The sequence below is a fragment of the Centroberyx gerrardi genome, chromosome 24 (genome assembly GCF_048128805.1).
Source record: "Centroberyx gerrardi isolate f3 chromosome 24, fCenGer3.hap1.cur.20231027, whole genome shotgun sequence".
NCBI lineage: Eukaryota > Metazoa > Chordata > Actinopteri > Beryciformes > Berycidae > Centroberyx > Centroberyx gerrardi.
The window spans coordinates 20,940,158-20,956,682 of NC_136020.1; the positions used below are offsets into that span (position 1 = coordinate 20,940,158).

At 48.0% G+C, this 16,525-nt stretch overlaps 1 protein-coding gene across 2 annotated transcripts in view; it reads left to right on the top strand.

The window, feature by feature from the left end:
• Positions 1–16,525, top strand: part of nav3 (neuron navigator 3) — a 232,785-nt gene that overhangs the window by 121,000 nt on the left and 95,260 nt on the right. For both annotated transcript variants that reach the window (XM_078282062.1, XM_078282063.1), the window contains exons 8-9: positions 4,549–5,740; positions 10,974–11,089. In XM_078282062.1, the coding sequence (XP_078138188.1) occupies positions 4,549–5,740; positions 10,974–11,089 (1,308 nt within the window). The remainder of the gene's footprint in view (positions 1–4,548; positions 5,741–10,973; positions 11,090–16,525) is intronic.

The window sequence follows — 16,525 nt, forward strand, 5'->3', positions numbered from 1 at the left end:
GACTTCCCTCCAGCCAGGTGCTAATTCTCTCTCAGTCTGACAGTGATGTAATGCAAAGCTGAAGTTGAGACATGTTCAACTTGGAGCCTCACCAGAATGTGAGCCACAGAGTTTGGAGGAGAATCGCACCACCAAACCACCGAAAATAACTGGAAAAAAAAGGCGTAGGTGTGTTCATAAAACTCTGATCACGGCCTAATCCAGGTGTGTGTGTGTGTGAGCGTGTGTGTGTGTGCATGAGGGTGTGTTGTGCATGTGTGTGTATGTGTCTGTGTGTGTAGGTGTCATTTCATACATGCATACTCAATGCATAAATCCAAACATTCACACTTCTGAGATTCTGTGTCATCTTGAATGTAGTTACATGCTGCAAACAGCGTGTGTGTGTGTGTGTGTGTGTGTGTGTGTGTGTGTGTGTGTGTATGTGTGTGTGTTAGCAGAGGGTCCGCCACCGCCCAGAAGAAGTGACATTTCATTTCTCAGCCGCTGAGGCAAAAAAGAGAGAAGAGTCTGTTGCCACGGCAACGGCAAGTCACTGCGCGGCGAAGAGTGTGGTGGCGCTGCGAAACAGCCTGGGGACGGGAGGGGCGGGGGGTGGGGGGGGGGGGTTGGGGGGCGTTATCTCTAAAGACGAGGTTAATTCACTGGACACACACACACACACACTCACACACTCACACACACACACACACACACTGAAACCCCCGAAAACGCTTGTAACCTCTCATTCACATTCATAAGCAGCCTCGGGGGCCACTGCACTATCTCTAAAGATGAGGGTTAATTCAGAGGACACACACACACACACACACACACACACACATACACACACATACACACACACATACACACTCTCTCATCCACATTCATATTGGTGTCAGAAGTTTGCGCACACACACACACAAAGGAAGACAAAACGAGCGTGTCATGTTTAAACTTAAACTGATTTGCGAGGACAAAACCTGTGACTTCCTCCAGTGTTAGAGTTGTTGACTGTGTTTGTGTGTTTGTTTACCTGGTGACGGTGTGTTGGCTAAGACCCCTGTCTCTTGCACCTCAGTTACCTCAGCTGGTCTGGGATCAGATCTTACCAGAAACCCTCTCCGCTCTCCGGTCATCTGTCTCAATGAAGAAACGCATTACAGGGAGCGGACTGACTTCTCTCCCTTTTTAAATAAACAGAACAAAATAGGTATCGTTCTTACAATGAGTTATGGGTATACAGGCGTAAGGAGGTTCTACTTGTGTATAAACACACTCTCACGCACCTCACACACGCATGCATGCACACACACACACACACACACACACAGATACACATACTGTTCACAGACGCATTTTACTGCTAAAGTAACTTTGCACGTACTATCCCAGGAATTTGACTTGGTGGGTTGCACATTAAGCATAACACAACACAAAATTAGAAAGGTAGTATATACAATTTTATGAAAAATATGATAACATTTCGAATAAAGACTGGATCTCTAGCCAAGGAGTGTTGTTTGTATAAAGGCCGCTCTGCAATAAAATCTCAAAATACGGCAGAATTACGAGAAAGGAGTCTAAATTCATACAATATTTTTAGTCTAAAATGTCATTAAAATTGCTTAAATATCACAGAATATATTCCTAAAAAGAGATGTTGCATTTGGCAGTTTGTGTTCAGTTTTGATGCATTGATACCAGTCTGTTCTTAGCCTACTGGTATCTTACAAATAATAAATCACATTTTTTGATAAAGTAGTTAATTGTTCCACATGATTAATTCAGCCATATATTCTTTATTATTAATATCAGTAGTAGTAGCAGTAGTATTATCTGACATCAGTTGCTTGTACCAGTAATATTTATAGTCTATAGGCCTAAAAAGGCAAAAGTATTAACAGAATATCAGTAAATTCTCTCACTTTTCTCTCTGCTGCTGAGGTAAATAAAGGTGTCGGCCGTTATTGGAAGTTTCACGGTAGAAATAGAAATAGTCTCTTCTCTATACATCACATGCACACATGGTTTCTGTCTGAGCCTGATGGATTGCACTCTCCATTGTAGAGTTGACACGGTGCAGCGAGGCGTTTCCGGGCGTGGTTTAAGGTTTTAGGGCGATGCTGTCGGGATCGTAAGCCGGTTAAAGTGTCTCCGCCCCGGACACAGCTGCCTGCCTGCAGACTGGAGGTGACTCACAGCCGGCTGAACCCACTGACAGACAGACACTCAATCTAATGGCACATAACTCCATGCTGTCACTGTGTCACTGTCGGACTCCCTGACTCCCTCTCTCTCTCTCTCTCTCTCTCTCTCTCTCTCTCCCTCTCTCTCTCTCTCTCTCTCTCTCTCCATCCGAAGCAGCCTCACTCGAATGCAGAACTACATCCATTTCTGTCTCTGGCTGTGTCTGTCTTTCTTTTGTTGTTTCTGTCTCTCTGTTTGAAGCAAATACTGTACAAAGTTGTCAGTTACTGGATTCTGTTGTGTGTGTGTGTGTGTGTGTGTGTGTGTGTGTGTGTGTGTGTGAGAGAGAGAGAGAGAGAGAGAGAGAGTGTGTGTGCAAGCCTCTGCGAATGAGAGAGGGGAAAGAGGGAGAAAGAGATCGTTTAAGAGTGAGAGAGAGTGCGATTGGGTTCCTGTGTATGTTGGCATCCGTGTTATTATATGTGTGTGCGTGTGTGTGTGTGTGTGTGTGTGTGTGTGAGAGAGAGAGAGAGAGAGAACTGCTGATGGTCTGAGTATCTGCCAGACAGGAAAAGTGGGGTCTGTGCGAAGGTCAACTCTCAGCAGCCGACGCTTAAACATTTATCTTACACACATCATGGATGTTTATGTTTGTGTGTGTGTGTGTGTTTGTGTGTGTGTGTGTGTGTGTGTGTGTGTGTGTGTGTGTTTTGGCTCCGCACTCCATTATCACTTTAATTTTAGCTTAGCGGCAGCTCTCTGAACAATAAGTGGTAGACATGCAGTTAGGATTCAGCTTTAATTCGACCATTTAAATTTGTTTTTCTTTGCTTCTCTTTAAATTACTCTCTTTCTTTTAAATAATTTTTGTCATTGAAAAGCTTTCATAACCAATCATAACTCAGCGTACAGGCCCGTAGCAGCTGATAATGTAATAATTGCCAGTTAATGTAATGAGTGGTCAAAATGTGATAAAATAATAAATGGGTTGAAAATGTATTTAAACACTTCAGAATGATGCTGTAATAATTTTAAAAGAAAATATAACACTCTTGTTAAAAAGTGCTACAGTATCAGTGTGAAAATGCAATTACATTATCCTGGCAACTTCAACAGGTTTTATTACATTTTTGACCATAGAAGAAGAAGAGAGACCTATTTCTCCATCGCCAGTAGCCTCAATAGACCAGAATGCAATGCGGCCACAAGATGTGTTTTGAGTGAAGGGCGACTCGCTTTTTCTTGACTGGAAAAACTCGCTTTCTTCTCTGATTATCGCCATCTACACACATAAAACCTCCACTGAATGTTCATGTCCCTTCTCTGGGGCTTGTCGAATGGCATTCTGGGAAACGTAGGAAACCGCTAACTGAAGTAGTAGAAGTAGACGAGGCAGGTTGAGGGAAAGTGGGTTCATCAAAAAAGTAAATTACAACACTTTGATCACAAAATAACTCCTGGAGTGTATTGAACTTCACAGACTGATGAGATCCAGCAGTGTGAGAGTATCCGAGGGTGAATTATACCTTTAAAACCGGAATCCTCTGTGCATAGAAACGGTGTCACAATCATTTTTTTCTCTTTTGTCACTCCTCCAACATGGTGGCCTGTCCCTCATAGCTGCTATCCACTCTCCAAACAGCCTGTGACGAGCCTCTATAGAAGTGTAAATCAGGGGGAGGAAGTCTGAACATGAAGGCAGAGCACACTCGAGTGCAAACTCCTCCGAGACACCAATGTAATAACAACGGTGAAATCTTTTCTTTTGACCCAACTTGCTGTCGGTACTCTGTCGATTGGGAATAAGCTCTGGGCCTTTTTTTTTTTTTTTACATTCTAACAACACTCACATCCTCTGAAAGTTTCACTTTTTTTTTTACTTGACTTTTACTGAGCTCAAAGTGTATGAAACCGTGGAGGAGACAGCGCACTGACTTCTGAAAATGACGTTTCTTGTGTCGTATAAGTCGGGGGGGAAGACTGTTAAAGTTTGCCATAATCCTAACTTTAGGGTTCGCTCCCAACTTTTGGTTTTCCTGGGAAAGGCTCAGCTCAGAATCAGTATAAATAAATGTAACTGTCGTGTGAAATAAGAGGCTTAAGAGTTTTGTTCCAGGGAATTCCTTTCTTTTACGAAAGGAATGATAACACTAAATTAAAAGAAATTACACTAGCTTTTAAAAAATAACAGGCATCTTCAGTCCTTGACACTTAAACAGACTGTATCCTGCATATTTTAGAGGTATTGAATGATGAACTTTACGTAATGATTTGTGTTTTTGAATGTGGCTCTTCAAATGTATTGAATGGACACCCGTTTCCTGATCATCCCCTCTCTCTCTCTCTCTCTCTCTCTCTCTCTCTCTCTCCCCGGTTCAGACTCGGTGAGGGGCATCCCCGTGCCCGGCGGCATGAACGGGAGTGGCGTTGGCGGGACGGTCCCCACCAGCCTCAGCGGGCAGCAGCTGGCCTCTGCCATCCCCTCGCCCACCGCCGGCAAGTCCTGGCGCAGCAAGTCCATGAACCTCAAGCACAGCGCCACCTCGTCCATGCTGGCCAGCCCCACGCACTCGCCCTCGCCCACCCCCCCGCCCCAGGGCTCCGAGCGCCTCCGGCCGCCCGGGGCCGAGGGGCCTAAGGCGGGGTCGGCCGTCGGGGTCGGAGCGCCGCCGCAGAGGTCCATGCTGGAGAAGTTCCGCCTGATCAACCCCCGCTCGGCCTCGCGCGCGTCGCCGTCGGTGGCCGAGATGGCGCTGCAGGAGGAGGACGACCTGTCGGAGTACGGCGAGGACGGCCTGACGCCCACGGGCTCGGTGTGCAGCAGCGGCGGTAGCAGCGCTACGGCCAAACACGCGTCCACCAAGAGCCCCGCGCTCGCCGCCCCGGGCAAGACCTCCTCTTCCTCCTCGCCTTCCTCTTCTTCCTCCAAGGCCTCTGGCAACAGCAACAAGTCCCTGTCCTCGCCCAAAGACAAGGAGGAGAAGAGCAAGTCGGGCAAAGCCTCCAAGGCCAGCTCGCCGCCCAAAGAGGAGCGCGAGGCGGCGGGCGACGGCAAGAAGTCCTCCAAGATCGCCAGCCTCATCCCCAAGGGAGGGAAGCCGTCGTCGGGGAAGAAAGACGGCGGCGGCTCCCCGGCCTCCAGCGGCATCCCCAAGCCGGGACTCAAAGCTCCCTCCGCCGCGACCGCCAAACCCCAGAGTCAGTCCCAGACCCAGACCCAGACCCAGACCCAGACCCAGACCCAGACCCAGGCCGCCCTGAACAGCAGCGGCAACCTGCGGGGGGAGAGGGAGGGAGAGAAGGCCAAGCTGACGAAAGGCGGGCAGGGAGGCAGCTTCTACATGCAGCGCTCCCTGGGGGGTCTCGAGGGCAAACGGACCAGCATGACCTCCTCCACCAGCACCTCGGCCCTGTCCGGGTCCAGCGGCATGATGGGAGGAGGAGGAGGAGGGGGAGGAGGAGGAGGAGGAGGAGGAGGAGGGGCGCTCGGAGGGAACGGAGTAGTGCAGCTCCCTCAGCAGCAGCAGCACAACCACCCCAATACTGCCACCGTGGCCCCCTTCATGTACAGGTGAGACACGTGTGTGTGTGTGTGTCTGTAGGTGTGTGTGTGTGTGTGTGTGTGTGTGTGTGTGTGCATGCACTACAAGATACAGGGATAGATTGGGGGAATGACAATAAGTGCTGGAGGTATAGAGAGATGGACAGCTTCTCCAAACATTTCTTTCAGGCTAGAAGGCTCTCTCTCTCTCTCTCTCTCTCTCTCTCTCTCTCTCTCTCTCACACACACACACTTTTTTCCTGCAACTGGACCCTCTCCCTCTCCTTCCTTGTCATGCCAAGAAACAACATTATAGTCGACAAAACAGTAATCCACACACACACACATCTTACAGAAAGGCCCATGTGTTGACCTTCTTTCTCAAAGTCATACCTGCACACACACACACACACACACACACACACAGAGAGAACCAAATCTCGGAGCACTCCCACTGATCAGCTGGCGCTCCCCACTGCGCAGCTCGCACTCGCCTCCACATCGCCTCCCAGTCATTAAAGAACAAATTAACATCCAGCGCCCGCCGCTTGCCAAAGCCTGTTATTAAACTGTCTGTGTTTCATCTTTGATGTGAGAATCCAGACGTCGCCGGTATTCGGAAGCCCGCTCGCGCCCCTTCTTCTCCGTTCAACCGGTGTTGTTTTGTTGCGTTCTGCCGGCGCGTGGCTCCCCGACGCCGCGGCGGGTGCCGGGACGTGTGGGTAAATCTGCCCAGCAGGGACCATTTTTTTAGGTAGAGGTAATCCAGAAGAAAAAAAAAAACAGAGAGGAGCAGGCGAGATCCCTGGGATGCTTTTGTCCTCGGAGAGAAAGAGAGTTAGGAATCCCATTAAACAAGGCTTAATCCCTCTCTCTCTCTCCTCTCCCTCTCTATCTCTCTCTCCTCTCCCTCTCTCTCTCTCTCTCTCTCTCTCCTCTCCCTCCTCTGTTGTGCTGAATCAGTTCTGCCACGTTCAGCGCTGCCTCGGTCGAGCATTAGCATTACCTTAATCCCGCACATTTCCTCCGTTTAGCGAGTTAAAACTGTCGCGGCTATCGTTCCCGGAGCAGGTGATGAGCGATGGCGGCCCGCAGGTCTAGCAGTCAGGCAGGAGGGGAGCAAAGTTTGATCTGTTTTAATCCAAAAATGTTTAAAACAAACAGCTATACAGTAGATTTATGTAGTCTTAACACACATGCTTGGATGAACCTTTTTCCTCAGCCTTCGTTGGTGAATAAATGTTCTTAAATGTGGGCCTAATTCCAGCAAATTTGAGATATTGGAATTAAAACAAGCCCATTCTACATATCATAATAATCCCTTTACGCTCTTGGGTTTACTTTATGTGCTTTTCAAGTTTTGTCAATGATGTCATATTGGGTGTGATCACAGTGAGGAGATCACCCACCCCCCAAAAAATTCAAAAGACTTGACACCTGTGCATCCTCCACCGAAGGAGACGCCGCTACTGGGACGGCAAGCAACACGGAGGGTCACAGGAGGAGGTAGAGGAGGAACGGAGGGGCTAGAGGAGGAAAGAAGGAGGTAGAGGAGGAAAGAAGGAGGTAGAGGAGGAAAGACGGAGGTAGAAGAAAAAAGGAGGAGGTAAAGGAGGAGGTAGAGGAGGAACGGAGGGGGTAGAGGAGGAAAGAAGGAGGTAGAGGAGGAAAGAAGGAGGTAGAGGAGGAACGGAGGGGGTAGAGGAGGAACGGAGGGGGTAGAGGAGGAAAGAGGGAGGTAGAGGAGGAAAGAGGGAGGTAGAGGAGGAAAGATGGAGGTAGAGGAGGAAAGACGGAGGTAGAAGAAAAAAGGAGGTGGTAGAGGAGGATTTATAGGAGGAAAGGAAGAGGGAGAGAAGGAAAGGAGGAAGTAGAGGAAGAAAGAATGAGGTAGAACAGGGTAGGAGAAGTTAGAAGAGGGAAGTAGGAGGTAGAGGAGGATTTTGAGGAGGAGGAGGTAGAGGAGGAAAGGAGGAGGTAGAGGAGAAAAGGAGGTAGAGGAGGGAATGAGGAGGTAGAGGAGGAAAGGAGGAGGTAGAGGAGAAAAGGAGGTAGAGGAGGGAATGAGGAGGTAGAGGAGGAAAGGAGGAGCTATAGGAGGAAAGGAGGAAGTAGAGGAGGAAAGGAGGAGGTAGAGGAGGAAAGGAGGAAATAGAGGAGAAAATTAGGATTTAGAGGAGGAAAGGAGGAGGGAGAGGAGGAAAGGAGGAGAAAAGGAGGAGGTAGAGGAGAAAAGGAGGTAGAGGAGGGAATGAGGAGGTAGAGGAGGAAAGGAGGAAGTGGAGGAGAAAAGGAGGATTTAGAGGAGGAAAGGAGGAGGGAGAGGAGGAAAGGAGGATTTAGAGGAGGAAAGGAGGAGGTAGAGGAGAAAAGGATGAGGTAGAGGAGGGAAGGAGGAGGTAGAGAAGGGAATGAGGAGGTAGAGGAGAAAAGGATGAGGTAGAGGAGGGAAGGGTGTGGTAGAGGAGGAAAGGAGGAGGTAGAGGAGAAAAGGAAGAGGTAGAGGAGGGAAGGGTGAGGTAGAGGAGGAAAGGAGGAGGTAGAGGAGGAAGGGTGAGGTAGAGGAGGAAAGGAGGAGTGTTTTTTGGAGGTCTGGGATGCATCCAGGGAATGAAACCGCACAGTGCAGAGTCACATTTCACCCTGTTCCAAGATATTTGGGTTCCTTGGCAGGATATTTATCTGTAACCTTCCTGGTCTCCTCCCTCCTCTTCTTCCTGCTCTTCCTCCTCCTCCTCCTCCTCCTCCTCTTCCTCCTCTCCTGCTATAAATGTGTCTCCTTGTTAGCAGACCTGACGTAGTTGAAGCTGTCAGCAGCCTGGCACTTAGCGGAGAGGCCTCCTGCTGTGCTGCAATTTACCGTCATTTTAGGCCCAATTAGGCATCTTTGTCTTGTTCTTTCTCTCTCTCTGTCTCTCTCTCTCTCTCTCTCTCTGTCTCTCTCTCTCTCTCTCTCTCTCCGCCCACTCCATCTTGTTGTGTCTCTGCCAAACCGAATAAACCAGTGTGGTTGTTAGGACTTTGTGGCAGTTAGTGTTCAACATTGATTCTGGTTCCTGTACACGGTGCTGCAGGCGGGGAGGCTGCAGTCTGCTGTGTCAGTAACTCCTCTGCTGTCCTGACCTGGACTGACCCGGACTGACCCGGACTGACCCGGACTGACCCGGACTGACCCGACCCGAACACGAAGTGGGAGTGGGCAGGGCGAAGTGGTGACACCTGTCAATCAAACCGTGTGGGAGGAACTGGGACTTTTTTCCTTTATTTATTATAAAAACGTCACAGATTATTACTTAGAAGAACGTAGAATAGAAGCTCATGCTGAATACCTGATATACTGGACTGAAGTTACCTTCTATCCTTTAAAAAAACAGCATAATTTCTTTTAATGTGGTGCTGTTAATCATTTTGTAAGAGTAGGAATCACTCTTTTTCAAGATAATGGGTTATTATATGGATTATTGTTATTATTATTATGTTCTGGGTCCAAACCAAACTGGTTCCTGCAGCAGTGGTGGTGAAATTTTGCGAGGAGAAAACAGCTTTTCACCTGAGCTGAAGCTGCGTCGCATTTGGAAGCCAATTTTTATCTGCAGCTCTGCAGGTGGCTGGGTGTGTGTGTGTGTGTGTGTGTGTGTGTCGGTGTGTGTGTGTGTGTGTGTGTGTGTGTCGGTGTGTGTGTGTGTGTGTACAGCAGGGTTTGCATGGGTGCTAGCTTGTGTTTAGATGTTTCAGTGTTTAACTGTGTGCGAGTGCGTGTCTATGTTTACATGTGTGTGTGTGTGTGTCTGTGTGTCTGTGTGTGTGTGTCTGTGTGTGTGTGTGTTTGTTTGTGTCTGTGCCTGTGTGTGTATTTCACTGTGTATGTGAGTTTCATCTTGTGGGTGTTTCACTCTCTGTTTGCGTATGTGCTTGTGTTTCACTGTGTGTATTTCACTGTGTGCGTGTGTGTGTGTGTGTGTTTCACTTTCTGTGTGTGCATATGTATGCTTGTGTGTTTCACTGTGTGTGTGTGTGTGTGTGTGTGTAGGGGTGTTATCTCTCATGCAAGGTGTGTAAGACTCTCTCTAACCTTGTTGCTCTGAACCGGCCAACAAACAGCAGAGCGTGATGCGGTTCAGGCTCGGTAAAGGGGGACACACAACACACAAACACACGTTTCCTGCACACACACACACACAAAGAGGCACTCAGGCATTCATCCACACAAAACATTTCATCTGAGACCGTCCCCTCCTCCCTGTTGAGACGTCCATCTGTTGAATACAACTGAGACCAGAACAGGAAGTAGATCAGGGATTCAAACTCTGTCCAGAAACACAAAGACAACAGACCGAGTTTAACGGCCTGAACAACTTTTTTCGCTGATTAAAAAAAGTATATGTATAGAAATGTAAAGTAGTCTGTATGTGGTAGTGTTTTGTTATGAAAGAGGAGCAGAGGGGAGAAGTTATTCATCAATATGCAAAGTATAGCTTATGCATGATGTTTTTCTTGCTGTGTGCACAAATGTAAACAAAAGCTGAGCTGAAGCGAACAGTACAGTACAGGCAGACGTGTGTATAGCAGGTTATAATTATTTGCTTTTTGCAGTGCGTTTGTCACTATAGGACATATTTAAGTGAACATCAGTCTGTGTGGATTGCCGTTCATATTCTAATTGTTTACATGAGTTATTACGCTAGAAATGTGCTCCCACTGTCAGCTCTTTTAAAATCGTCTGTATGTAGATGTAACATCATTTTTATTATTATTTCTCCTTATCTATTTTATCTGTCTTTCTTTCTTTCTTTTTAATATGTCATTTTATGAGTTGATAATGTCATTTACCAGACAAATTATGTATTATTTCTTAAAACATTTACATATTTAGGCTAGTAAATGTATAACTACAGTACATAGTCCACGGGAATTAGATGTCAGAAAATTATTAAGATCGTCCCAGATATTACTTTGCAGCCTTATAACACTGCTGGTATATTAATAAGGGAAAAGAAGAAAAAAGAAAAGAAATAGTATAATAATACTATACTATATAACTTAATATACATACATATATACACATATACACATACAGTACATACACATGCACTACACACATATATATACATATACACACACACGCACATATACAGTACATACATATAGACATACATATACGTGTTAGTTAGTTTACTTAGCTTTCTGCTGCCTGCTGGCTGTGGTTGAGGTTGAGTTTGGGTTAATAACTGTGTTGTGTGTTCTTTGCTCCCTTTGCCCTCAGGACGTTCTCAGAGAACGACTGCACCATGGTGGCCCCGGCGGACCCCTGCCTCAGCCCCACCAAGGGAGAGCTGGTCTACAGCAAGACAGCCAAACAGTGCCTGGAGGAGATATCAGGTGGGTCAACACACACACACGCCGGGGCTCTGCATACGTGATATTTGTGTGTGTGTGTGTGTGTATGTGTGTGTGTGTGTTGGTATTTGTTCATTGCTAGTAAAGTTGGTCATGTAGGAATTTAACAGACATAGTAGAAGGAGACATTTTGCTGCATGGTTGTTGCAGTCTTATTTATATTTATTTTTTGCAGTTTTAATGCAGCTTATCTGATGTTTTTAACTTGATTTTTCTGATTTTTGAACTCTTGAAGTGTCCTTGAGTCTGAGAAAGGCGCTCTTAAATCACATTTATTATAATTAGTAGTAGTAGTAGTACTGCTGCAAGTGCAAAGATTGATTTAGCAAGTAGTCATATGCAAGATTAAGAGTGTTATGTTATGTTATGCCTATTCAGTTTTATCTATAATGTTAGAGGACAAATAGGCTGCAGTGCAATTTTTTGGATGGCTGCTATTGTGGGTACTGCAGTGTTGGCTTGTGTGTGTGTCTTTGTGGGTGTGTGTGTGTGTGTGTGTGTGTGTGTGTGTGTTTACCGGGGGATCCCTGTACCGCGCTGGTTTCACACAGCGGAGGGAAAAGGTCAGCGCTGACAGGCGGACGCAGGGAGCATCTGCGGCCCTTTGTTTACGTCCTCGCAGGCTGTCGCCATTCGTTACACTCCACCACGCCGCGTCATGTGACCGCTCATCGTCAATACACCAACAATACACACCGCCGCCGGAGGGGAAAAATGGAGAAGAAGAAGATCCCGTTTTCAATCTCAACACAGGGATGATTTTTACTGGGTTTTTACCTCATATGTGACATTTGGAGGACATTTTTATCCAAAGCGCCTTACAGTACCATGAGTGCATGAACATTTTAGCCGTATCCAGTGGGAATAGAGCCCCAAAACCCCGGCAGTGTTAGTGCCACGCTCAACCCATTAAGCTACACAGGACCATGAAGGCAGGGTGAAGGAGGAGTTTTAAGGGCTTGAGGCGACAGAGAAATTGATTGTGCAAAGGTGGCGGTTGTGAGGATAGAGGGTTGGAATCGCTTGAAAACAGGAAAGTGTCCCTCGTATTTTGTGCTCTCTTGCGTTTACGATCCTGTTGAACTAGCCTGATATTCAGACTGAATGGCCATTTGGTTCCCACTCTATTATTCAGCCTGAGATTGCCTCCTTGTTAGCTGTTTTCTGTGTGGGGGGGGGTTGATTTTCCCCAAACCGATCACTAGTGACTGACGTTCCTGGCCGTTCTATTATCTATTCTATTTTTGTCGTTTTTGACATAAATTTCATCTTTGCAAAGACAGTATGTTGGTTAACGGGATGATTTCAACAAATATTATTCTGCCGAAACGCCAAAGAAAAATCATTGCACTAACGGTTCAAACTTTTGTCAAAGGCAAAGGCGCTGATTGGCTCGATTGTTTCTCCAAGTGAGAACAAGCCGTTGACGAGGGAAACACCAAACTCTCTGAATCGCTCAGCAAAATCTGAAAAGTGATTCAGGAGTCTGGAACCAGGCAACGTTGAACTATCATTAGCATTTCACCTTCATGAGGGTACACAGCCGACATAGTTTAAAAACAAAGTTAGGGTTAGGGTTCGTTTGCATGGAGAGAGGACGGCGTCTGTCTTCATTTTCCTTTAATTCCACTCGGTGTATATCTTCCATGCCTCTGCAGCCGAGAGTTCAGGATCCAGGGACAGTCGACCAGAAGTATCCGTTTGAAGGAGTTTCTAACCGCAGAAGCTGACCGCAGCCTTACATTCCTGACCAGGAGCAGGATGAAAGGGTCAAACCAACACAACATCACAGCACAAACCGCCGGCACAGAGAAATCTCATTGTCTCAACAGGATCTATTGCAAATGAAGAGTTCATTTCCACAATGCTGTATATCCCGTTTTAGATTAAAGAGCATTGCATTGCCTGAAATTCAATATCTCTAAAATATTGAGGATCTAGTCTGTAGAAGTGCTATCCTTTTGTCAACAACTTAAGTAACCTACTATCCTTCAAAAATCTCTGCAACCGGTTTGCATTTTTTTGCATTTTTTAAGAATAGATGTCACTTTTTTCAAATGGTGGATATCTCATTTTTGGAGCGAAACTCCTTAAAAGAAGAGAGATCTCCGACACAAACCAAAACCTAACTGAACGAGGAGTAAGATATCAAGTTCAAGCTGAAGCCAGAATGACTTTTGAGTGTCCACAGTGTGCAGTGTGCACAAACAACAGTGTGTGATTACAGGTTTGGGGATGTCAGGTCGGCAATGACATTCCAGACATTTTGCCTCGGTTGCGGCTTTTCCAAAGGCCGTCATTTGAAGGATAAAATTAGATTGCTGCAGTGACCATTCTCTTTGTTAGGGATCCATTTCAAACACTTGCTTTTTGTTGTCACACGTTTCATGGTCATTTCGCATCCTTTCGTTTTCCGACTCTCTCTCCATAGAGGGGCAGAAACGGCTCTTTCAGAAGGAAATTCAAGCGTATGCATACCACAAATACCACATGACAAGCGCACTCATTTTACATATACTGGTTGAGCCCAATGTCAACAGTGACAATACCCAAACATCAAAGCAGCGCAGATATAAAATGTTAGTCCATTCATCCATTCATGCCTTCATTTGAAGACATTGGAATGCAATCTGCTATTTAAGATAGTATAGGAAGCTTTTGTAATGGCCAACACTGTATAATCAATGCAAGGAACTACTTCTACCACTGCCAACGCTAACATGGTACAGAGCGACCAGTTCAGACATCGCAAGATTTCCTATCCGACTCAAATACCAACTCCGCTAATGGTTGTTACCGCGTGTGTTCACACTGTGAGCAACAAGTCAACAAGTCACCGGAGGTCCGTTCATTTCCTATGGAGCTGAGCAACCAGGGAGAGTTGGCCACAGTTGAACTTTTCGCAGTTAACAGCCAATCAGATTTCCCGCACTTGCTTGTTTCCCTACCAGTGTGATTTAGTTTCATTAGCCTGTGGAGTGCAAAATGGACGAGAAGCTGATTCCAGCCGTTCAAAGCTTCCCACGTCGCTTCACAACTTTTATTTGAAAGACGACAGGAATGAACGTCTCAAAAAACGCTGCTTGGTGAACGGTTGCATCCATCGTTGGTGTCGATTCTAAGCTCTGAAGGAATTTTATTCTGTTTTTGTTTGATTAATGCTACCTAATTAGCGTTTGCTGGCTAGCTGTGTTTAGGCAAAACCAAAGCAGCAAAAAAAAAAACATGATTTGCCCGTTCAAAACTTTGTAGCTGCACCACTAAATAGATGCAATGGGAGCCTCTTACACCGCCTACCATCGATCAGACTAGATCGACACATCAACCAAGTTCCTCGCAGTGTGAATGCGCAATTACGGTTTCTGAGGCAACTGCTTCCAGTGACTAGCAGCTACTGGTAACTGGGATTATGGTATGTGTGGTTGACAGCCGTGGCTAATTGCTATGGTGCTAATAAAGCTTGCATTGACTGATATGAATATATTGGTTCTGTGGTCTTATTGTCGATTCAGGATAAGCTGCAGGCTCGCTGTTTAGCTCCTCAAGACGGCATTTAATTAAGTCGTGCAGCTAGCGTAGTGCAGCAGGAGCTGCGAGCTTACAGGTGCACTGTCCAAACAACTCACTGTCACACTGAGAGAGAGAGAGAGAGAGAGAGAGAGAGAGAGAGAATTGAAGGAAAGAAAGAGGGAGAAATAATAGGGACTTCGAGAGAGAGGATGGAATATAAACAGAAAGTGAGAGAATGAAAGGGATTAAGAGAGAGAGAGGATGATGGAAACAGAGAAAGAATGAAGGGGCTTGGAGAGACAGTGAGAGAGAGAGAGAGAGAGAGAGAGCATTGCAGGCTGCATGCTGGAATGAACAGGCAGACCCAGAGCTATGTGAGTCTGTTCGCCGGCTCCACCACCCGTTCATTCTCCGCTGTGAGGAGAGAGGGACCGAGCGAGAGAGATAGAGAGAGAGACAGAGAGAGAGAGGGAGGCAGGAGAAGTGCGCCGGTGAGGTGGTAATTAAAAGAGAGACAGGAGGTTGGAGGAAGAAGAAGAAAAAAAAAGATAGACGAGGGAGAATAAAAAGAGACCCTCCTTTTAATGGGGAAAAGATAAAGAGAGTGTGAGCAGAGGAGAGAGAGAACGTGTTAGCGGGGGAACGGGAGAAGGGAGATGGAGCGACTCGTTCATCCACGCCCCTTACTGTGGTGAAGGAGGAGAAAGGAGCCGAGAAGACAGAGAGAGAGAGACAGAGAGAGAGAGAAAGAGAGGGAGAGGGAGAAAGCATGAAGATAGGAGAAGGAGTAGGGAAATGAGTGTTTGTGCGTATGTCTGGCTCAGCGTTTGACCATGATAAGTATGGGCTGGCTCAAGGATGGATCTGGATTCTACCTACGCGCCTGAGAGGGAGGTTTTGTCTCTGCTGCTCGCCGTGCGCCTCCTCTCCCTCCAGCCCTCTGGACCCCGGTCGGGAGGCGTGGGACGCGGGGACGCATCTCTCTGCCTCCTCCGTCCTCCAGTTCCTCCTCCTCCCCTCCGTCCGCTCCCCCGTCTCGCCGGCCGGCGCGGCCGAGATGTGAAGCGGGAAGGGGAAAGCGACGAACAGGTGGATCCACTCGCACGCGCAGCTTCACACGCCGAGCCGCGGAGGCAGAGAGGTAAGGTGAAAAAGGAGGGAGGGGAAGGGTGAGCGGAGATGAAGCGCGGAGCGGAGTTCTCGGTGTACCAAGGCGGCAGCCCGGCGCGGCGGCCTCCCCAGCCGCTGCCCGACAACCTCAACCTGCGGATCAAGCAGCGCTCGCTCACCAACCTGACCCTGCTGAGCGACGGCGAGCAGCGGGTGTACTCCTTCGAGCTGGACGAGCCGCCCCCTCGCCCCCCTCAGCCGCACAACTCGTCGTCGTACTCGTCCCCCTCGCAGCGGGCGGGGGGCAGCCTGCAGGGGAGCCCGAGGAAGGAGGCGGCGGCGGCGAGGGGCGGAGGGGCGCGGGGCACCAGAGCTCGATCCCTGTCCCTCTCCCTCACCAAGATGCTCTCCCAGTCGGAGCACTCCCTCATCCCCGTGCCCTGGCGGTGCACGGCCGCGGGCGGGCGGGCGCAGCGGGCGTCGTACAGCGGCCACCCGCGGGCGGAGCCGCCCCGGGCGTCCAGGGAGGAGGCGGGGACGGACGAAGAGGGCAGCAGCGGGCGTTCGGACGAGGAGTCGGCTTTGGGGAGGGGCGGCGGGAAGCGGGGAAGCGGGGAGAAGGACGGGGGGTTCTGGGCGGAGGAGGAGGCGTCGGAGGGCGGCCCCCGCGAGGGAACGGCTCAGCTGGACAAGGAGGTGATCCTCACCATGCTGGGCGATCTGGAGCAGGTGCTGCACACACACCCTCGCCCACGTAAGTCGTACACACCAACACAGTCTCACAACATTTCGCGGAAT